The sequence below is a fragment of the Symphalangus syndactylus genome, chromosome 1 (assembly GCF_028878055.3).
Source record: "Symphalangus syndactylus isolate Jambi chromosome 1, NHGRI_mSymSyn1-v2.1_pri, whole genome shotgun sequence".
Taxonomy (NCBI): Eukaryota; Metazoa; Chordata; class Mammalia; order Primates; family Hylobatidae; genus Symphalangus; species Symphalangus syndactylus.
In genome coordinates, this window is record NC_072423.2 from 33,090,028 (window position 1) to 33,115,263 (window position 25,236).

Here is a 25,236-nt window from a genome sequence, read left to right on the forward strand (position 1 = left end):
TAGTTGGGAGTTGAACTTCACTCCTACAATTGCAGTTTACCCTGATAATGGCTTTATAATTATTAGAACACTTTGACCTCTACATATGTCTTAATAATTTTATAAGCATTTGAATTTGAACCAAAGTTCATACGGCCTTGATCGTTTCAAAATATTTCCCCCTGAAATAAGATGATGTAATCAATCAGCTGGAAGACAACTCACAGATAATTTAGGCCATTGTTCCCTAAAATAAGATATTTATCAGCGTTATGGGGGAACAGTTCCTTGGACAACCAAGTTTCAGAACATATTTATTTTAAAAAAATTTGGATTTTTAATATGCTGATGTGAATTGTTAATTGCCAGGAGGGGTGGGGCAGGGATGGTAGAAAACAGATTCAATTATTCCATAAATATGTATTGAAGATCCAGTTAGATGTTGGAGATACAATGTTGTAACCAAAAGAAGCATGATTATGGACCTCATGGAACTTGCAGTTTACTAAAAAAGGTAGATGTTCAACAAATCATGAGGGAAATAAATATAGGCATACTGCAGAAATACTATGGGTTTGGTTCCACACACTGGAATAAAGCAAGTATCACACACTGGAATAAAGCAAGTTGCACTAATTTTTTTGGTTTTCCAGTGCATATAAAAGTTTACACTATACTGTAGTCTATTAAGTGTGCAATAGCATTACATCCAAAAATGGCACACCTTAATTTAAAAATACTTCATTTCTAATAAATGCTAAGGATCATCTGAACCTTCAGCGAGTCACAGACCTTTTGCTGATGGAGGCTCTTGCCTTTATGTTGATGGCTGCTGAGTGATGAGGTTGGGAACTGCTGAAGGGTGGGGTGGCTGTGGCAATCTCTCTTTTTTCTTTTTCTTTTCTTGAGACAGACTCTTGCTCTGTCGCCCAGGATGGAGTGCAGTGCTGTGATCTCAGCTCATTGCAATCTCCACATCCTGGGTTCAAGAGATTCTCTTGCCTCAGATTCCTTTTTGTATTTTCAGTATAGATGGTGTTTCACCACGTTGGACAGGCTGGTCTCGAACTCCTGATCTCAAATGGTCTGCCCAACTTGGCTTCCCAAAATGCTGGGATTATAGGCGTAAGCCACCATGCCCAGCCTGTGGCAATCTCTTAAAATAACAATAAAGTTTGCTGCATCAATTGACCATTTCTTTCAAGAAATATTTCTCCGTAGCATGGGATGTATTTGATAGCATTTTACCCATAGGAGAAATTCTTTTATAATTGGAGTCAATTTTCTCAAACCCTCCCACTGCTTTATCAACTAAGTTTACGTAATATTATAAATCTTTCATTGTCACTTCAAAAATATTCACAACATCTTCACTAGGAGTAGATTTCATCTCAATGGATCACTTTCTTTGCTCCTCCATAGGAAACAACTCCTCATCTGTTAACATTTTATCATGAGATTGCAGCAGTTCAGTCATTTCTTCAAGGCTCCTCTTATCATTCTGGTTCTCTTGCTATTTCGATCACAGTTACTGTGATTTTGATCACAGTTACTTCCTCCACTGAAGTCATGAGCCTCTCGAAATCATCTGTAAGGATTGGAATCTACTCCTTATTGGAATCTATTCCAAACTCCTGTTAGTGTTAATATTTTGACTTTTTCCCATGAATCACAAATGTTATTAATGGTGCCTAGAGTGGTGAATTCTTTCCAAAATGTTTTCAATTTACTTTGCCCAGATCCATCAGAGGAAATCACACTTTATGGCAGCTAGAAGACACATCTATGAAAGATCTTTCTTAAATAATAAGACTTGAAAGTCAGCATGACTCATTGATCCATGGGCTGCAGAATGGATGTTGTGTCAGCAGGCATGAAAACAGCATTAATCTCTTGTACATTTCCATCAGAGCTCTTGGGTGACTAGGAGCATTGTCAATGTGCAGTAATATTTTGAAAGGAATCTTTTTTTCTAAGCAATAGGTCTCAACAGTGGGCTTAAAATGTTTAGTAAACCATGCTGTAAACAGATGTGTAGTTATCTAGACTTTGTTGTACCATTTATAGGGTACAGGCAGAGTAGATTTAGCATAATTCTTCAGCGCCCTAGGATTTTCAGAATAGTAAATAAGCATTGGTTTCAACTTAAAATCCAGCTGCACTATACCCTGACTAGAAAGTCAGCCTGTCCTTTGAAACTTTGAAGCCAGCTATTGACCTCTCACTAGCTATGAAAGTCCTAAATGGCATCTGCTTCCAATATACGGTTATTTTGTCTGTGTTGAAAATCTCTTGTTTAGTGCAGCCACCTTCATCAATTATCTTAGCTAGATCTTCTGGATAACTTCCTGCAGCTTCTATATCAATACTTGCTGTTGCACTTTGCACTTTTCTGTTATAGAGACAGCCTCTGTTCTTAAACCACATGAATCAACTTCTGCCAGCTTCCAATTCTTTTTCTGCAGCTTCTCACCTCCATAAATCTTCACAGAATTGAAGAGACTTAGGGCCTTGCTCTGGATAAAGCTTTGACTGAAGGGAATGTTGTCACTGGTTTTATCTTTTATCCAGACCACAGAAACTTTCTTCATGTCAGCAATAAGGCTGTTTTGCTTTCTTATCCTTCGTGGGTTCACTGGAACAGCACTTTGAATTTCCTTCAAGAACTCTTCCTTTGTATTCACAACTTGGTTTGGCATAAGAGGTCTAGCTCTCAGCCTATCTTGACTTTTGACATGTCATCACTAAGCCTAATCATTTCCAGCTTTTGAATTTTAAAGTGAGAGACATGTGACTCTTCCTTTCACCCGGACACTTAGAAGCGTTGTAGGGTTATTAATTAGCCTAATTTCAACAGTGTTGTGCTCAGAGAATAGAGAAGCCCCAAAAGGGGGAGAGAGACAGACTGGTTGGTGGGGCAGTTGGAACGCACAACAATTTATCAATTAAGATCACCATCTTATATGGGTACAGTTTGTTGTGCCCCAAAGCAATTACAATAGTAATGTCAAAGATCACTGATCACAGACCATCATTGCAGATATAATAATAATTTAAAAGTTTGAAATATTAGAAAAATTACCAAAATGTCACATAGAGACATGAAGTGAGCACAAGCTGTTAGAAAAATGTTGCCAATAGTCTTGCACAATGCAGGGTTAGCACAAACCTTCAATTTGGAAAAACTGCAGTATCTGTGAAGCACAATAATGTGAAGCACAATAAAAGGAGGGATGCCTGTATAAAATTACAATTATAACTAGTGCTAAAAAGAAAATTAGAAAGGTTCATGCAGAGACGTATAACAATGAGAATGTATGGCTGCTGTTGGGGGCTCATGAAAGGACTCATTACGAAAGCAACAGGCTGAAGCAGGAGTTATTGCTAAGCATCAGCTCCTATTCCTTTAAATGGAACTGACAGCAGCCCATGTGCCTGGAACACAGCCAGCAAAAGGGATAATGGCATAAGAGGAGGCTAGACAGAGAAACAGGACCCAGTTTTACTGAGTCTGTAGATTACATTCAGTTATGTTAAATGCAATCACAGACCCTCTAACAGGTTTCAGCAAGCCAGAAACAGACGTGATTTGTTTTAAGATGACCACTCTGGCTGCTGTGTGGAGAGGGGTCAGTGGTGGAGGCATGGAGATCAGCTAAGAGGTTATTGAAGTTCTCCAAATGAGAGACGATGATAGCTTGACCGGAGACAGTGGCAATTACAATCAGGCAAAGTGGCCAGTTACACAATATAGTTTGAAAGTAAATGAGCACAACACCGGTTGGATAGGGGAGGAAAGAATGAGAGAATCAGGTCAAGCCTGAGTAGTAGTCCTCATGTCTGAGATGAAGGAAAGGGTGAAAGGGAAGGCTCAAAGAGGGAAGAGCAAAAGTTCAGTCCTGAATATGTCGGGGTGGAGATCTCATGATACTTGTTAAAGAAACAGCCAGAACATTGATCTCTCTCTGCATTAATGATATACATTTGGGAGTTGGCACATGGATGGAATTTCGATCCATGGAAAGGATGAGATCACCAAAATCAAGAGGTTAAGACTGAGCAGAGAAGCACTGTCAAGGTTAAAACCTCTACTTTTCAAACAGAAGACAAAGGCCTGGCAAAAGGGCAGTGAAGTGCCATACCTCTTTCTTGATGCTTATTTGACAATAGGACACTTTATTTTCTCAGAGCTTCTCAAGAGGACTCATGTACCCTGGAGCAACCTATAGGGTATGCTAATCTAGCTCAGTGGTTTCCAACTGGGAAGATTCCCTCCCTTCCAAGGGGGAAATTTGGCAATGTCTACAGACATTTTGGATTGTTACAACATGGAGGAGAGGAGATATTACTGGCCTCCAGTGGGTAAAGGCCAGAGATACTGCTAAACATCCTGAACAGGACATGTGCCCACAACAAAGAAAAATCCAATCTTACACGTTAATGCTGCTGAGGTTCAGAAGTGCTGCTCTAGCTTAACACTTTCTAGGTCCAGATGAAAATTGAGATCCAGAGTTTAAGTGACTTGATTTGTCACACAGTTCTAAGCTCTACAAAGTCAGGTCTAGAATCTGGGTTTAGACTAGGACTTTAAAAAATCCTTTGGGATAAAGATAATGCATGGATGATAGGTGAGCAGTCTCTTGTAATCTCCGAACTAGAACCTGGGACCTCAGATTGCTCTAGTCATCTTTCCTTTTCGTCTGGAAAAAAAGCTGTAAAATTTTATTTCCGTATCTTTCCTTTTGCATTAAGATTTCTGCTGAGTATAGCGTTGGGTGTCTTCCAATAGTTACTAACCTTGGAATGATCGTTTTATAGAAGTGTGGAAAGAGTTTTATGTATACTTTATTTACATTGGTTAAAATGTTATTGAATTCTAAAAAAAAAAAAAACAGGTTTGCAAAAATAGAGAGAAAACTGCTTCCTTTTTTTCTGACAAATTTTATAGCGCCCTTAATATGATTCTGAGTATTTAAAAATTAATAATGTTGATCTATTTTCTTATCAACATTGATGTGCCAAAATTTTAAAACTTGTCAAGTTTAACTTTGTCTTTAAAGGTTGAGGTCAATAAAATACTATTATGAGGTTTATAGATCTTTTAATCAAACTTGTTACACTGATTTTACAAATTGTAGGTAGAGCTATAGAAAAAAGGAAACTGCCATTTTATCTTCTCTAATCAGAAAGGGAGGATTATGTTGAAGTAATTTTCATAGTTCCTGTCATTTATACAAATATAAACTACAAAACGCATTTTCAGATATTGAAGATTTTTCTGCTTTAAGAATGTGGACCATAATCTAAAATTGAATGCATCATAAAAGAAAAATACTACCACATCACCACATATTAGATTTGATTCTACCTGCCATCAGAAAATAATTTAGGAAGCCTCTTCCAGTTCTACAATTTAATTAAGGGCTTCCAACTACAGGAGTAAACATGAACTATAGCTTTGTTTTTCTTTATTTGAATTCCAAGAGTACATTTTTAAGAGTGGCATGCTGTAAGAGAAAGTAAATGATTAGCGAGGTCTAAATTTATTTGCAACTGGCTTGAGTATCCTGACAGTAAGCCATTATTCTATTACAATGCTTTGAAGAATGAATCCAGCAAGTGTAGAGGGAGCTAGGAAACCTCTACAATTCTGTCACTGTAAGGGGAGATGTATGAAATTTTATTGGATACAAGGTTTAAAAACTCAGACGTTAAATGTTTTGGTGTGGCCCACTTTATAAGGGTGAGGTGCAATTGGAATTTTATTACTCAGGGGCCTCACTTGCACATCTACTTGGAAAACATACCCCTTTTTAAAGCTTAAGACATTAGCAAAAATTTAATTAAAAATCTGGGGTTTTCAGATGCCTTTGCTGATTTGCTTGTAATAGCCAAGGCTAAAGTTATATTATATATGTATCACATTTATTTGCTAGCAAAATAGAATAGGAAGCAGATAAAGTTTGACCTCTACCATCCCTGGCTTTCTAAAATTATCAGTTCACCTTAATCAGCCAGACAGCCTGCAATAATTTGTTATTCCAGTAGGGAATCCAGAAATATTTCAGATATGTTATTCATCTCATTCATTTAGCATGAAATCCCTAAAACATCATTAAGTGATGCAGAAAATTGGGAAGAAGTAATGTCAATAATGCATCTAAACTGCTTCAAAGCTACTGAATGGCATTGGTCTATTTAATCTTCACGACTTTCTCCTGTGAGATAATGTTTACCAGGTCAAATTTAATTTTGGTCATTTTTCTCTCTAGGAATCTTAAATGGTAAAACAAAAATGAACACAGTGATGTGGGTTTCTCTTTCTCTTCATCTAACATCTGACACCTTTGAAAAGGAAAGTGATTGTTGACTTACATGTTCACGTCAAATGCGGGCTGGGATTTCTTTTCAACCAAAAATTTATTTTAATTTGAATAGCAACTTCAAATAGTCAACAACAAACTTTTGAATTTGATCTGAAATTGGGATTTCCAGTTTCACAATTAAAAATACAGGAGGCCCAATTAGGTTAGAATTATTTTTAGTTGCTTATTCATGTATACCTTGGGATACATATGTAAATTGAGATGGCAATCCCTTGTATAATTTTTCTTTATCTATTACTCACAGAAATAATTTAAATGTTACTGGGCCTCTTTATATTTTTAATTGCAATATGTGGCAATTCTTCCCAATACTGGAGTCCTTTTGGACATGCAGTTTAAGAGAGTACATAGTTTTGTGTCTGTGGCTTACATTTGCCCAAGCTTTAAGCCTCATAATCACTGCTCAGCAATGGTTGAAATCTACAGGTTAATTTCTCTTTCTCATTCATCCATACCAATTCCCTCTTTAATTTTCTGGCAGTATGTCTCTTCAAAAAGTACTGTCCCGTACCAGTATAAATAGTATTCCCTTGACTGGGAATGAATTTCAATGTGAAAATCCTTGTAGAAATAGCTTCTTAAAATTGGCTCTGTTGGATGATTCTAAAGAGGACAATGCTAATTTCCTGAATGAACTCCAAAGTTAGAAGCTCTATATCTCAGGGTATAAAATACAACAATTATGTTTCTCCCAAACAATTTCAGCAACTTCCTTTTTTTTACCCTCCTATATATCTCTAGGGATTTTCTCATCATCTCTCATCTTCCTGGGGTGTATATTTCTGCTTTGTCCACCTGGGCAATTAACCCTCTTGGTGTATCGGTCTTGCAGTGGTCTGTCCTTCGGTTTGTGCCCATAGCTCATTGCAAGTGCCCTGCACTCGCTGAGGGCTTAGTCGCATTTCTTGACTGACTGCTTGAATACATATGTTTTTGGCATATTGTTGAGATTTAAGATAAAATTTGGAGCACGAGAGTGAGCTAATGAAATTGCAAAGTTGGGAGGAGGGAATTATTGTTACCTATGCCCATTTTATGGAGCATGGCCTGGGGTCTGTTTTTTGTCTCAACAAGTCCCTCCTCTCACCTTCCTTCTGTGAGATTTTTTTTTTTTTTTTTTGAGATGGAGTCTTGCTCTGTTGCCCAGGCTGTAGTGTAGTGGTGTGATCTCGGCTCACTGCAACTTCCACCTCCTGGGTTCAAGTGATTCTCCTGCTGCCTCAGCCTCCCGAGTAGCTGGGACTACAGGTGTGTGCCACCACTGCTGGCTAATTTTTTGTATTTTTAGTAGAGACAGGGTTTCACTGTGTTAGCCAGGATGGTCTCGATTTCCTGACCTTGTGATCTGCTCACCTTGGCCTCCCAAAGTGCTGGGATTACAGGCCAGGCGTGAGCCACCGCGCCCAGCCCTGTGTGCTTCGCAAACTACCTGTTGGGTATGTTAGGGACTGCCAGAGCAAGGTGTTAGTTAAAACAAGTGTCTGAAAGTCAAATACCTACCAGAGACAGTCATGTTACTTAAATGAAGGAAAATGAGGAGTCTAAGAGACAACAGGAAGTTGTGAGTAGCCTGGAAAGAGCATCCTGGGAAGCTTGCTATGGTCTGAATGCTTGTGTCCTTCCAAAATTCTTACGTTGAAACCTAATCCCTGTTAGGGAGGCATTAAGAGGTGGAGGCTTTGGGAGATAATTAGGTCATGAGAGTGGTGGCCTCATAAACAGGATTAGTGCCCTTATTTTAGAAAAAGCCTGAGGGAGCTTGCTCACCCTTTCCAACCACCATGGGAGAACACAGCTGGAAGGCATCAACTGTGAAGCAGAGAATGAGCCCTCAGCAGACTCCCAGTCTGCTGGCACCTTGATCTCGGACTTCCTAGCCTCCAAAACTGTGAGCAATAAATTTCTGTTGTTTATAAGTTACGCCAAATCTGAGGTATTTTTTAATAGCAGCAGAAATGGACTCAAAGTTTAAACATAAGACATTCTATGTGTTTCTGGTTAGGTAAAAGGCATTAATAGCAGAGGAAGGTATTGCCAGGCAATTCAAAAAGGAAGTCAAGAGGTGAAAATATATTTCTAAGTCTACCATTGGCCAGAGGAGAGATAACCCTAAGTCTTTGATGCAAGCATTTGGTGTACTGTGTATATATATATCCTCTTGGGAAAATTGCTGCATTAGATTATCACAGCCTATGATAAGACATAATCACTTAATTCACACCACTATTCTAATTTCACATGCAGCAAACTATTTTTAGATTGAAATTTTGACTTCCTTTCTGGATTTTTTAAAAGGAGATCAAACAAATGGAAATTTTTCAGTTCAGTAATCAAGTTTCTTATGAAAACTTGCTAAAATGGTTAATTTTGTTATTTCATAAAATAGAATACTGTACAGCAGCCAAGATAAATGAGTGAGATCTATTTGTAAACACATGGATACATCTTCAAAACTACGTTAAACATGAAAGTAAGTTGTAGCAGGATACAATATCATTTCTATAAATTTGTAAAACTGTAAAACAATATAACGTTTAGGGATACGTATACATATGTAGTAAACATCAAATTAGAGCACTTATGTCAGAGTGAGAAACAGTGTTAAGAAGCATGTGAGAAAACATGGACATAAAAGAGATTTCAATTCCATGCTGTATATTTCATATCTTAACCTTGCCGATGGGTATACAAGTGTTCATCGTCACATTTTGAATATCTGAAGGTCTTTTTAGTAAATCAAACAACAGCAATAATGAAAAAGAAACTTATAAAATGGCCTCATATATACATTAGTCCCCTGAAAATTTGGCCAATATTAATCCATCCTTTTAAAGTTTGTTTCAGCAAAATTAAGGACAAGATCCTGGAATACAGCCCCCACACCAACCTTGTCCTTCTATGGAGCTCTAGATAGTACCTCCATCTGGTCATCCTTAAAACCAGCAGGTATTTGGGCATACTCCACTAGGATGAGCAGAAATAAATGTCTAATGTAGACAACACAAAGAAAATTTAGCCCTAACATGCTAGTGGATTTTGAAGAATTACTGTACTCTGCAGGCAAAAATCCAAGTAACTTTAATATATGAAACTGAGTGGGTTTCAATTCAACCAAACTTAGATATCACCTCTCTCAAATAAAATTAGATTCTTACAAACATCTTAAATGTAATGTAAGATTTAAGAATCTTGGTATTTAACAGCTTTGTGTCATTTATAAAATGCTCCATGCTGGGCTTCTCTAACTGACTCCTTTTTTACACACCTGTCAATTCTTACTGGCATCATTTCCTGGCAGAATGTGCTAGGGGTTTTTTTTTTTTTTTTTTAAATAACTTCATGTTTCTATTATCCCACTAAGACACTAAATCCAATGTTCCTGGCACTTGTAGTTGATAGAAAATTTGCCTCAGACACTCCTGAATTAACCATTTAATTAATATAACTAATTCAATATTACCTAATTTATATACTTACCATTCAGAGTGCTTCTATCAATCAAATTAGTATCAACTGGCCAATAACCTCCATCTCCATGACGACCTGTTCATTGGGAGAACATGTCACAATGTTAGTACATACCACGAAGGCACAAATGAAACAAAGTAAACAGACAAAAAGAATAAACATTTTAACATATACAATAACAGAACAGATTACTTTGACCACCCCCAAGAAAGCCTGACAATTCTCATACCCTTACACCTATAAGAAAATGTTATTTTCCATGTGTGAGAAAAACAAGTCACAACAATAAACTCTCTTAAGCTAAATTCAATGTTTCACTGACAAGCCATCCTCCATTCTTTCTATTTCCCCAAATACTGTTATTAAAGTCTTTCATTAAAGGTGCAACAGCAGTGTTAGTCTAAATGCTATACTTGTGAACTTTTTCGAACAGAAATAACTCAGGTCCTGGCTCCTAAGTCCTGCAGATACTGTCACCCACCTGACAAGAATTTATGGCAAATTATTATTATCCTACAAGGGGCCAGCACATTTCATCTTATAACTGGGCTTTGGGTATTCTCTTTGTTATGTGTCAAATACAGTACCTGGAAACGAAATTCCACATTGGAAGTAAGAGTGGGGGTTATGTCACAAACCCTATGGTCTGAATATTTCCTACAAATACACCAAGAAAGCTCCTTCAGTATGGCATTATTGGAAATTCTGCCTTCCATTAGGTGTGTAACAGATGTGAAAGTAGTATTTAAGAGAAATGGGCCAGGAATTCACCAGAAATAATTATACTATCATCCAAAATTTAATTAATGGTGTTTCACCACAGATAATCTTTTTCTCTATTGGTGCATTCATAGAACTGAAATTGTTTGATTAGATTTTGAGTTCTGGAATATCTAGGTAGACTACTTATGTAAAACATTTGAGAGGTGAATACGTATGCAAACAAAGACCAGAGTATAGGTAATTTTCTATTTTATTTGCTTAAAACAGTTATTTCTGAAACCAGTTCCAATCGGTGGATGACACAGAGAAAGCCAACCAGGACACTCAGCTACAATAACATAGGTTGTTTTCTCACATTTATAGATTTCAGTTTTCTTCATCTCTATAATTTTCAAGTCCTGATTTTGTGACTTTATTTTGCATAACAAACACTACCCTTGCTAAAGCTTTCCCAAGATTTTATCATTTCATTTGCAAAACAGCTTTCAGGAAACAACTTAGAATCCTGTTAACTGACTCTACATTCAAAATTTAAAAAATTCTTTTGATATCAAGTCAGAGCTGAAGTTAGGGTGTCAAATTTCTAGCAAGCAATAAGATAAATTAATTCAGTTACATTATATTATATCTTCAGCATAAAATGGCATGCTTAATATCTGCTGGGACAAAGACTGTGAGTATGTAAGGAAGTAGGATAGGATGGAGGCTCCTATGTGTGTGTGCAGGGGGAAGGTGGTGGTGAGAGGAACAATCAAAATGAGCTGAAATTGTGAAAATTTTAGTGGGCTGACAAAAATGTGGACAAGTCTAACCCTTTTACAATACCTGGTTTATGTAACTCTGATGCATTTGGGGTTTCAATGCACAGTGGATAAGCTTTGCCCACGAGACACTGTGAGATCAGTGTTGGCTGATGTGAGGTGGAAGCTCTACATAAATATTAAGATGACTTTTCTAGCAGCTGAAAGCAGCTAGATTGCAAAGCAGTCAGCCAAAAGAGATGCTAACAACCCCCTCACTTAGGCCAGTAAAGCAATACATGTTTCCTGTTGGGAATAATCCTGTATCGGCTGGAAATTAGCTAGGTAGCCTATGGAGGATTTTCCTTTTCCTCCAGCAGCCTGGCAAATGTCTTTTTAATGAAGTTTCCAACTCTCCCTGTAATTTGTGGCAGGATGCAAAAAGAAGCCAACAAGCATATCCATATTTTACATACCCATATAGCTCTATGGGTACAGCACCCCTTAGATTTAGCGAGGCTATTGATTACATTGTGAATTTCAATAGGTAGAAGAACTCAGATGCCATATAGGTCAAAGTGCTGGGTGAGATAAAGGAACTCTAGAAATGTTTCTAAATAACAAGGACATTCTACTTAAATGTCCTAAATAACAAGGACATTCTACTTAAAGCTTGGACATTCTACTCACAGAATCTATTATATTGATGTGGGTTAACTTTTTGACCCTTATAATTAGATTAATATCACAAAAGGAAATCATGTAATTCTCAACAAGTCCAACAGAAAGCACTTTTTAAAAAGTTGATGTCATCAACGAGCAAGTTTAGATTTATAGTGATTCAGATTTCTTGCTCCACTTCAGCCAAAAAACCACAAAACCCATTTCTGGGATATTGATGAGCCTGAGATCTCTTGATCTAAAGATAGAGGCATCAGATTTTAATTTTTATTTTAATTTTAATTTTGAGTGATGTTAAGTTTCCATTCTCTGAAATATGTCTTTTAATTTTCAGGAAGTCTCCCTTTATGTGGCCAATTAATAATAATCATAATCATAATCATAATCATAATAAAAGATTCTCCCATTGCTTTAAGGAGAGCATCACAAAGTTGTCAAATGAAGAGACAGTAAAGTCTAAAAAGGAAAGGATATGGGTTTATGGGTGTTACTTCTTGGCATATCACAGCATTTTTAAGAGCTTGTTGCTGTAGAACAAATATTGGATGTGTTTAGTTACCTTGGTTAATTTCATAAGCACTGATTTCAAGAAAGAGAGGAGTAATTAGAATTTAGAAAATAGCTGGAGTGAAAGTCAGCTAATGCAAAGATGTAAAATACTTCCCTATCCCAGAGGTCTTCATTTTATTAATGAAGCATAAAACTGGTAATAATTCTTTCAAAAATTTATTAAATGCTTACTATATGCAATGCATAGTCCTAGATCCTCAGGGAAGGAGTAGTGTAAAAAGATATATTAGATATGGATCCTGCCATGACAGGGAGAGTTGGTTCATTGTAATCAGATCCTATGCAGGCCTATTTATGGTTAATATTAACCAAATGCAGATGGTTCTTAATATTTTCTGACATTAAAGATTTAAGAATAACAATTCATTTATTACTATAAACTTACTACTAGGTTTAATTAAAAATGCTTTTTAATTATTATTAAAGTATCATTATTAAAAGTATTATTAAAAGAACTGCATGCAAATAAAAATATTTTATTTTCAGTCACATAACATTATATATTTCATCGATATATTTATTTTAAAATCTTGAATTACTTTTTTGCATATCATACTAAATTTTTAACACTTTTACAAATTAAAATTCTAAATAATTAAATGGATTTATGGAAATTCAAATATAAATTTGGGGGAAATTACATAATAAATTTCAGTTTTCTTCCCTCAAATAAAGTTCAACATGACTTAAAGCATTTTGGAAATGGGTAGTTTATTTTTTCCTTTTTATAAGAATAATACAATTTTATATGAATAGTGATCAAAGTGTACTATACGAAGGCCAGGTGTGGTAGCTCATGCCTGTAATCCCAGGACTTTGGGAGGCTGAGGAGGGTGGATCACTTGAGGTCAAGAGATCAAGACCAGCCTGGGCAACATGGCAAAACCTCGTCTCTACTAAAAATACAAAAATTAGCCAAGCATGGTGGCACATGCCTGTAGTCCCAGCTACTCCGGAGGCAGAGGCAAAACCGCTTGAACCTGGGAGCTAGAGGTTGCAGTGAGCTGAGATTGTGCCACTGCACTCCAGCCTGAGCGATAAAGCAAGACTCTGGCTCAGTAAAAACAAACAAACAAACAAACAAAAAACAACAAAACAAAGTGTACTATATGAATATAATTCTACAGGATATAAAGAAGAATTCTGTATTGGATTACTATGTACCCATATTTTCTCAATAGCACAAATTGAGGATGGGAGAAGAATGAGATATTAAAGCGTAATGAATTTATTTTCACTTAACAAACTTAGGGATTTTATGCAGCTAATTTCATCCAAAAACACACACACACACACACACACGAACAAAAAAAAAAACTTCTGCCAGAAAGTTTTGATAATAAAAGCAAATGATTTTCTACTTTTACCTTAGATTTTGGAACCAGGAAATGGTAGCTTCAGAAACAAAAGTTAAATAAATATTAAATAGGCATTGGCTGAGTTAAAATAGAGGAAGTTTGTAGCTGTTTTGAGTTATTCAAAATAGCTTTTATATATTTAAATATATTTTATTTAGGTACTGCTTAGGCAGGTCCTAATCAGAAATTTCATGTACCTCTCCTTTCTTTGAATTTTTAAAATGTTATAAAGTCGTTTAAGGGGTTGCCTTTCATATTTTATTTAAAAGATGGGCCTCATAAGGAATCTTCTTTTTATCCCTTTTTGGCACATGCCATATGCTTCCTTGGACAAAAGTCTTCTTGATGTCCCTGCTACCTGTTCTCTGAATTGAAGAAAAAATTGGCAGAAGTAATATGACTTCCTTTAGGAAGTCTGTTCATTGTTATATTCCTTTGTGCTAACTGAATTGACGTGCAAAAATGTGTTCTCAATGTCCTATGAGTAACTAATGCTAGTTAGGATGCTTTGTAATGTTTTAATAATAAGTACAAATCTTAAGTTATTACTATTATGTAATTTATTATTTATGTTCTTACCCTTACATGTCACCTGAATTATTTGTATGTTTTTATTGTGGTGTATGTATAAAATGAAATAACATTAATATTTATATTAAATCCTTATTTGCAGCACACATGGGCAGATTGAGAATCTTTTCCACCACAAAAAATTTTCAGCACTGAACAAAGATTAATTCAATTGGGATTTCAGTCCTAGAGTCTAGTTTTTCTGTGTGATTGTTTATAAGTTCAGAGAAGAGAGAATGGAAAATTAATCTGCAGAAGACATGGAGAAAAGTGGATGTGGTAGTTCTAATCGTTTGTTTAATCCATCTTCCCTGAATGGGCATAAGAGAGGGTCATCCAGGACGACATTCATACCATCAATCCCTAGAGAAAAACATATTGTCCATAATCTAAATCAAATGGACAGATTGGCCATCTAACAGATGTTCAATGTATATCTGTCCAAGGATGCTGAGCACTGAGATATCTTCTTGATCTTAAAACTTGTTCTCTGAAAATAATTCTGATGATAGAAATTGCATTGATTTTCTGTCTTGTATACCAGCAGATAAAGAATATCCATTAATATTACCTGAATATAATTTTACTGTCCATCCAACACAGAGACCATATTTAAAGTAGGTGATTTGTCAGAGGCTGAAATGTGTTTCTAAAAGATCGGTTTACCAGGCAGTTGATAACAATGCTGATTTTAAACAAAGGCATCGGGCATCAAAAACCAGAAAGTAAAATCGTAACCAATACGTAGGATATTTCAAATATTTTAATAGAAAAGAACCAATGAGCTCTCTTCACCTTTTCCTAAGGTTCAACACATTGTTTTCAAATCAACATGAAAGAAAGTTCACTGACTGAAAGAAAATACATTGTGTCACATGTTGAGCCCTAGCGCTCAACAAATTCTTGCTGCTTTCCCTTCTTCAAAACCTTTGGTTTTATTTTCCACCTGTGGAAAGTCTAAGGGCAATAATCTGCAGGATAGGAATGCATTTGGTAAACTACTCTGAGTCAGTCAAAGTGCAAGAAAACCAAATATGTCATTACCCTTATTTCTCTTAATCATAAGTGGTAGTATTTTTGCAATTCCAATTTCTGTATTTAGGCCATAAAATATGAACAGGTTAGACTCTTCCTGAGAAGTAAATTCATTTTTTTTAAATCCTTAGAAATCAAATTCAAAACTAAGATAATAATTTCACACATAAATAAAATGACATTGAGTAAGCATAGAGTTATTACAAAAAATATCAGGATACAAAATAGAAACTGTGGGTATCCTAGACAAATTTAAACACATTAATTTCTTATCCTAATTTCTGCTCTTAGTTTACATCTTAGCCTGATAATGGGTCTTGACTGTCTGAGGCATGCATGTGGTCTCTTGCAGAGTTTGGCAAAGGATAGGTGAAAAAAGTTGTCTGTGCAATCTTCTAAAGTAGGAAAAACATTTACAAATATTGCATTATTTTTTGCAAGCACCAAAGTAAAGGCAGTACACTTTGCCGGGCCAACAAGTAAAAGCAGTATACCTCGCCAGGCCAACCGATATATAATATATATTTTATATATATATTTTATATATAAACATATTATATATAAATTATATATAATTATTATATATTATTATATATTATATATTATATATATTATTATATATTATATATTATATATATTATTATATATTATATATATTATAAAATATATTACATGTAATATATAAAATATAATTATATATAAGATATATATTATATATATTTCTTTTTTTAGAAGCACACTGGTTACTCCTATGAATTCTACTATTTCTCATTCTTACATTCTTGATGTCTCATAAGGGAGAGTGGGCAAAAACTGAAAAGGCAAATATTAGGGAACCAAAGGAGCTGGACAGATCAAGATCTTTTGATAACAGGAAAGTAGTTAACCTCCTTCTTAAAGATTTCAAGTCAGAAAAGATGATAAGTTCTGACCTAGTGACAATAACTACACTTAGTCTATCTCCCTTACCTGGCTGCTGATGAAAACTTGTCAGCTGCTCCAGATCACCCATGTCACAACCTTCCACACAACTAAAGCCCAATATGTTTATTAGTTATTATAATTATTATTCATGCAAGTTAGGAATGAAACAACTGGATAACAATTGAATTCTTAATAGAATAATATATAAAGATGGCTTCATAATATTAGTAGTTGGTGGTAGACGGTGGTCTCTGAAGTCCTTCCTCTCATTGGAATCTCCTTTTATGCACACTTGCCTCTAGTATATCTGAAGTAACAGTCAGCCTAGGGGTCTAAGAAACCACTTTTATATGCAGCTTAGTCTTTATTAAAATCTAAAAAGTATTCTGTTCCTCAAAATATGGGCACTGCCTTGGATGACTAGATATTTCCAAGAGCTAGTTCATTTGCCAGGCTACAACATGAAGAATGAGACAATCTTTTTTGGCTTATAAAAGAGCATCTGTTCTCAAAGGCCAGGGAATGATCCATAAAAGCCTCCCCCATCTGCGTGGTTCACAAGCTTATCCTAAAGGCAGGTGTGAGATATGTTTGTGCCTGAGCAAATTTGCCAAGCATCCCGGGAAGAAGAGGCAGAAGAGGATGAGAGAGTTCTCTCCTCCAAGTGACTATAGGTTTGGAAGTTGCAGCTGCAGTCTGAAAACACTAGAACATGAGCATCCTGCTGGTGCTCTGCTAGTCTGTGTAGATAACGACACTGTTGGAGCACAGTATTTCATCATTCATGTCTCCATCCATGCTTCGTCCATCCACTCAACAAATGCATTAAGTAGATCCACAGTGCTAGGCATTAGGAATATAAAATGACTATTGCAAAAGTTTCAGTGAGATGGAAAATGTTAAGTGAATAATTATAACCATATGGTAATTTCCAAAAATTCAAAAAAAAGAAACAAACAAACAAATACGTGACCCAGTGGAAAAACAGGATGATTATCTACTTATACCTAGCAAAAGGCTTCTCAGAGGAGGTGGCATGTGAGGTGAGAATTCTTTTTGCATGCACCAAAGTAAAAGCAGTATACTTTGCCAGGCCAACCAGTGGGGGAAAACATACATATATGTAAATATATATAATAAATATATATTACATAAATATATAAATATATAAATACATATCATAAAAATGTATTATATATTATATGAAAATAGATCATAAAAATATATTATAAATATATATCATAAAATATATTATAAATATATAATATATATTATAAATATAGATCATAAAATATATATTATAATATATATCATAAAATATATAAATATATATAAATATATAATATAAATAGATATGTATTTATATATAATTATAAATCTATAATATATAAATATATAATATAAATATATGTATGTATATATAATTATAAATATATAATATATAAATATATAATACAAATATATGTATGTATATATAATTATAAATATATAATATAAATATATAATATAAATATATATGCATTTATATATATAATTATAAATATATAAATACAGAGACACATACATATGTATTTTAAGAAACACACTGGTTACTCCTTTGAATTCTACTGCTTCTCATTCCCACATTCTTGATGTCTCACAAGGGAGATGGACAAAAACTGAGAAGGCAAATATTAGGGAACCAAAGGAGCTGGACAGATAATGATCTGTCTTGATTTATTAGGTAGAGAACCATGAGGTGGATGAGCTTAGAAAAAAAGGCAGAGGTACAATAATAAAACTCCCTAAATGCTCTGCAAAAGGGTCTAGAATTTATCTTACAGAGGATAGGGATCCACTGAAGATATTTTAAGCAGAACACTGACTAATTACACATGTATCTTAGAAAGATTATTCTGGATGACTGTGGAACTAAATGGATCAGAATAAACTGTTCCAATAAATATGACGATAATGTTAATTATGCATCTCTGAGGCAGACATTACTAATCCCATTTTATAGCTGAGAAAACTGTAGCTCAGAAAGATGAATAAACTCAGGGTTTCATTTGAAGTGGCTGATACTGTATGACTGATGATGATGATTTTAGCATTATAGGTGAATAAATAACTAAAAGAAGGAATGGGGGGCCGGGAGCAGTGGCTCATTCCTGTAATCCCAGCACTTTGGGAGGCCGAGGCGGACAGATCACCTGAGGTCAGGAGTTTGAGACCAACCTAGCCAACATGGTGAAACCCCACCTCTACTAAAAATTCAAAATTTAGCCGGGCATAGTGGGGAAGGGGCATGTAATCCCATCCATTTGGGATGCTGGAGCAGGAGAATTGCTTGAACCCAGGAGGCGAAGGTTGCAGTGAGCCAAGATCATGCCACTGCACTCCAGCCCGGGTGAGAGAGTGAGACTCTGTCTCAAAAAAAAAAAAAAAAAAGAGGAGAAATGGGGAAAATTGTGGACAGAAATTAGAGCACTTCAAAGAGTTGGTCTTGGGGTGTAAGAGTGAGAGTTTAGGTATGTGTGACGTGAGATGGTGGCTCTATTCTCAATTGAGCATACAGAACAAAACAAGGCTGTGGCAGAGAACGAAAAATATTTTCTTTGTAACCATGCAGAGTACTGGAAAAAGCGAAGGTGCCACTTCAGTAAAGGTGTAACAGAAGTGGTTAAAAAAAAAAAAAAAAAGGCCAAGAAAATTCTTTGAAGATGACTGCTACTGAGGCCCCATTCCTACTCCCATCCCGTCATCCTTTTCTCTCCCTATCCCAGTCAGACCCCTCTAAGCAGGAATTGATCAATATCAGCAACCAAGAGTGGATGGGTTTCCAGGGCTCGGGATACAAGGGAGCAGACAGGTCTTCACTGGTCACTGTAGACAATAGCTAGTTGATATGTTGAAAAGTAGGAAAGCCCCAGAACTACTACATTAGAGCAGAGAGAAATAGCAAAATCCCCTTCACCAATGTAAGTCTCTGCCATAGTGTACTACTCTGCAAAGGTAGGCATGAGATATGTTTGTGCGTGAGCAAATTATACCTTAAATGTTCCGCCCATCCTGCAGTCCTCACTATTTTCCCAGCATCTTGGCTTCCTAACTTTTCCATCCTAGAATTTCTCTACATAAGGGATCAGCTACTCTTTCCCCTGGTAATAGTTTGCATTCAGTTGAGTTCTACTCATGTATTTAAAGCCCAGTCTTAGGTTTTAAGAAGTCTTTTCTAATCCAGCCCACAATGATTTCTTATCTGAAATCCCATAACATACACATGTAGACAGTACCACCTGATGTGGCATTTTGTATTTTTCATACTGGACTGGAAGTGTTAATATCCTCCTCCTAACTATATCACGAGCTTCTTGAAAATGGACCCACAGAACCATACTTCCTTCTAATGCTTTGCCAGGACCATTTCCTTCTAATGTTTCTAGTGCCAGCACATTACTGGATACATAGTTATCCACAAGTAATCAAAAGTGAGTCTAATTCTTTTCATACTTCATAGCCACAATTTTAACAAACTTATCAGCTTCCATTAGCTTTGATTTTCTCCTTTCTGTACTCAGAATTCCAAGCAGCTGGTGAAATTCAGATCCATAAATTTTCTAACAAGGAAGGACAGCAAGACTGGAGGTCACAAAAAGTGTGCAGGAGATCGTAGCCATCTACAAATGTAACTACTATCAGCTGAATTACAGAGAACTTGTTTTTCTATTTAGCTTTTATTTTAGTAGGTGATTATTGAATATACTTTTCCCTGTTGGAAATATATGCGTAACTTCTCGTCTCCCCCAAGATCAGTAAACCTCCAATATCCACAGCCATGTGCACTATTACTTTGAGTGTCCAATCTATACTTTTCATTCAATGATAAAACTTATCTTTCCAGATTACTCTGTAGCTGCTTCCCCAAACATTTGTGTTATGATTCTATTAAACCAACATTTATCAGGCAACTAAAATAGGATAAATTCTAAATTAGGGAGGTGGGGATGATAATGTGAAGAATCTAGCCAGTTCTCTGTCCTTGGGAATTTATAATCTGGTCAAGAAGCTAAGAATATAAATAGCAAAGTATAAGAAGAAATGGAAAACACAATAAGAATAAGATGGGTGTTATGAAAATACAGGTGAATAAAAGACCAGAAAGGTAAGAAAGGATTCGTGAAAAAAGTAACATTGAGAAGTGAGTCTTAAAGAAGACTTTGCTTAGTTGAGAAAGAGAGAAAGCATAGCTAAGGCTGAGAAAATGGTACACATTTACAGCATGTAGTTGTGAAAAATGCACTTTTTCCAGGGTGATTTGTGACTGTGGCATATGTGGAGGGATCTATTGGCCATGATACCAGGAAAGAGATGTTAGAGTCAGACAGCCAAGGTTCTTGATGTCAAAGAACTGACCTCATCCCCAAAGCAACAGTGACCCATCTGTGTTTTGAAAAGAAAATTGAGGCGGCAGAGTCTAGGGCTGATTGAAGTGGGCAGAAAATAAAGCTAGGAAGACCGTGTACTTGGCTAATGTCTATACAAGGAAATGGCATCCAAAATACAGTGGCTCTCACAAGAAGAACCTGTTTATGGAATTTTATTTGAAGTGTGTAAACAAAAATGTCTACCTTACAGGTGTGAGAAGGTTAAAATTATCCCATGAATCACAACAATTCCTATGAGTACTGAGTACGTTTTTGTTCCTTCAAAGTTACCTATTAAAACATGAAAACTGCTGAGAAGTTGACATAGGCAGCTACTTGACTGCTTGCTGGGAACATATAAGCACCTTAACACTCCATTAAAAGCACATTATTCATTTTCTGCTACTACTATTTCACCACAGTCCTAATTTACAGAATTGCAAAATTTTGGACCTGTGAAAAACCCAGGTGAGAATAGCTTTTTCAAGTGGGTGTAGCAAGCAGCCGAATAATAAACTGTGTTGAAACTATGCACAATAATAGGGTAAGAAGAGGTTTTAATTTTCAATTAAACAGCTCCCATCAGAAGGCACTAAAGGTTTCCATTTTTCAAAAGGCAGCCTGGCTGCTGTAATCCAAACCCTGCAAAGTCCGGATTACATTAACTAAATTCCAAGCTTGACTAGACTGCCTCGAAAATTAATGGGTGCAGGAAATCAACATGGCACATGGATACATATGTAACAAACCTGCACATTGTGCACATGTACCCTAAAACCCTAAAGTATAATAAAAAATAAAAAATAAAAAAAATAAAAAAAATAAAAAAAAAAAAAAAGAAAACCCTATTTCGCTGAAATTTGAAACAATTAACATTCTGTTTATTCATGAGATTAAAACTGCTGAGGTGTAAAATGGCAGGTGCAGTGTTAAGTACTTTGCCTGAATACCCTATTAAGGAAAGACAAAGTCCTTCAAACTAGGTGAACTTATGGTGATGCCATTTAGGTATAACTTTCTTGATGACAGATCACGAGTCTGCCTTTCCAGAAATTACACAGTGTCAAGAGCAGAGATTCTCCAGTTAGGTAGCCTGGGTAAGTATCTGGGCCTAATCACTGTCAACCTAAAAGAAAGATATATAGAGATGAATCTCTGAGCCAAGAAGATATTTGAGAATATGAATTGCAATTCAAGACACCCAAACCAACGGTAGCCCCAGGTGAGTCTAGAGAATAAAGGGAAAGGCGGAGTTTTATTGTGGAATAGAGGAAGGTTATGCAAGTTGTTTTGAAAGTAAGTTAATTGGTGCCAGTAGTGTCTTCCAGGAGCTGCTGAGTGTCAGCAAGTGTTAAGTAAGATGTGGAATCTTAGAATCATGACCAGGTCCTTAAAGTTTTGGGTTTAGTCTCACAAGACAGTTCCTGGAATAAATGTATGTGATCTGAGTGCTTTTCCTTATAACCTCCTGACTCCATTTTCGTTGGGTATGACATGAGTGACTCCATCTTGTATAATCAACTTTCACACTACTTAAATATTGTGAGTGTTTGGGCAAGTTTTAACCTCTCTGTCTCTTTTTCTACATCTTTAAGGGTGCTATAAGAATCAAATAGGATTGCATGTGCACAGTGCATAGAAGAGTAATTGACACATAGTGGAAAAGCCATAAATGTGAGATGCTTCGCTATGCAAAGATGTTATGCCTGAGTTTTTATTCTAGTACCAACCTTAAAACTTCAGAATCTTAAATCTTGAAGGAAACCAAAAGATAATTTAGTCTGAACTTATTTTACAGGTGAGGATGTTGAGAGATGTTAAGTCCCCTGCCCAACATTACACAAGAGGTCCCAGTGGCAGGACTGTGCTAGAACTGAAGGTATCTAATTCCATTCCAGTGCTCCTATAGCACACAATGAGTGACTTCCAAATGAAAAGCTAGAGCATTATCAGCCATTACCACAATTCACAGGAGAGTAATTCTTCCTCCTTGTTGGGTGGGCAGTTTACAGCAGGCTTTCTTCATCTGGATCTGTAAACTGCTCTATGTACGTAGGCCTCTTCTCTAGGTCTAGTGTTTCAGATCACCCCTTTTCCAGGTCATGGAGAATTAAATACACTTGAGAGTGCTCAAAGTGAGCATTTTCTTTGTCATTCATCTCAACAATGGTGAAAATCACTTTATGAGAATCCTGCCCACTTTAAGGTACTGTATCATCGCCATAGCACCTATTGTTACAATGAGCAGACATAGAGACACACATGAAAGAGTAAACATTTCTGCTGATGCTAAGAATATCGATTTTCACATAAAGACATCTCAAAGTGGAGGACAATAGCTAACCTCCATTGCAAACTCAAAACAAAGGGATTTTCTAAAATGCTTCTGTGAGACACTAAAATGTTTGAGCTGATTTTAGAAGAATGGAAATCAAATTTTTAAAATAAATATAGTAACAATTTACAGTAGAAAGACTGCACACTCTAGGAACCAGAAAGAAAAGTTTTGAGTTGTAACTCTGCCAACAGCTATTTATGTGATCCTGGGCAAAATGTTTACCTTCTGCTTCTTTATCTGAAAAACTGGGAAAAAAATTAGTGAAGGAGTGAAATAACAGCTTTCTTTTTAAATGTGGATGCTATGGACTGAATTGCTTCCCCAAAAATGTGTATATTGAATCTCTAACCCCCAATATGATTATATTTGGATATAGGGCCTTTATGGAAATACTTAAATCATAAGGTTAAATGATATCATAGGGTAGGGCCCCAATCCAATAGGATTAGTGTCCTTTGACGAGGAGACACCACAGAGGTCACTCTCCACTACGGGAAGACACAGCAAGAAGGCCATCTGCAAGCCAGGCAGAGGACCCTCACCAGAAACTGACCACACTGAACCTTGATCTGGGACTTCCAGCCTCCAGAGCTCTGAGAAGATAACTTTCTGTTGTTTAACCCACCTAGTATATAGCGTTTTGTATTGACAACCCAAGTTGGCTTAGACAGTGAATTATCACCATCCCTGTTTCCTGAAATAAAGAAGTGTCAGGATCATGTAATCAGTGCTGTGGCCACCCCACTAACAAGATGACCTCAGATTGAGAGTTATTTGCCTTGTTCTTTAGGATATTCAGAGATGTGAAAAGGAAGATCTATATAGGAAAAATAACAGTAAACAAAACTTCAGTTAAAGCAACTTTACAGCTATATGTCAAATGTGAATGTGTGGCTATATATATGTAACATATGTGTTGTAATGCAGTTGATAGTTAAAATCAGGGCTTTTGGGTGGGGCATGGTGGCTCACGCCTGGAATCCCAGCACTTTAAGAGGCCAAGGTCAGGAGGATCGAGACCATCCTGGCCAACACGGTGAAATCCTGTCTCTACTAAAAATACAAAAAAATTAGCCGGGTGTGGTAGCACGCACTTGTATTCCCAGTTACTCAGGAGGCTGAGGCAGGAGAATTGCTTGAACCTGGGAGGCAGAGGTTGCAGTGAACCGAGATTGTGCCATTGCACTCCAGCCTGGGTAACAGAGTGAGATTCTGTCTCAAAAAATTTAAAAAAAATAAATAAAAATAAAATAAAATAATTAAAAAAAGGCTTTTGGAATATGGTTTCTGGGGTTGGATTTATGGCCTTTCTACTTACTAGCTGTGTTTCGATAGACAAATAACAACTCTCTGAGCTTCAGTTTCTTCCTCACTAAAATGGAGACAATACCTTTCTCACAGTATTGTTATGAGAATTAAGTGGGTCACTCCTGTAAAGCTTTTAAAACAGTGACTGCTGGCAAGAGCTGCATAGCGGTTCATTTTACCATTACATAGGCCCACATCAGCACAGACAAATTGAAGGAGTTTTAATCAGAATAGAGAAAAAAAAAAGGAAAAAATCAAAAGTCAAAACAATTATTGAATTATTGAATTCATAGACGTAGAGACTAGAAGGATGGTTACCAGAGGCTGGGAATGGTAGTGGGGGGCTGGGGAGAGGGGAGGTGAGATGATTAATGGGTATAAAAATATAGTTAGAAATAATGAGTAAGACCTACTATTTGATAGCACAACAGGGTAACTATAGTCATTAACTTAATTGTACATTTTTAAATGAACAGTGTAATGGAATTGTTTGTAAGTCAACAGATAAATGCTTCAAGGGATGGATACCCCATTCTCCATGATGTGCTTATTTCACATTGTATGCTTGTATCAAAACATCTCATGTACCCTACAAATATATACACCTACTATGTACACACAAAAATTAAAAATAATTTTTTAAAGCATAGCTTTTCTATCTAACCTCTGCACCCGCTTCACATAGCCTGTGCAATTTCCTTACCCAACCCTACAAAAAATGAAACTCTGGTTTATCTCTAAAATTTATTT

General features: G+C 36.1%; 1 protein-coding gene and 1 long non-coding RNA gene across 3 annotated transcripts in view; one reads left to right on the forward strand and one right to left on the reverse strand.

The window, feature by feature from the left end:
- Positions 1-25,236, reverse strand: part of DCC (DCC netrin 1 receptor) — a 1,203,407-nt gene that overhangs the window by 83,291 nt on the left and 1,094,880 nt on the right. For both annotated transcript variants that reach the window (XM_055298749.2, XM_055298754.2), the window contains exon 22: positions 9,843-9,908. In XM_055298749.2, coding sequence (XP_055154724.2) covers positions 9,843-9,908 — 66 coding nt within the window. The remainder of the gene's footprint in view (positions 1-9,842; positions 9,909-25,236) is intronic.
- LOC129493106 (uncharacterized) overlaps positions 1-25,236 on the forward strand; it is a 64,620-nt gene that overhangs the window by 8,879 nt on the left and 30,505 nt on the right. The gene's annotated exons all lie outside the window — the stretch shown is intronic.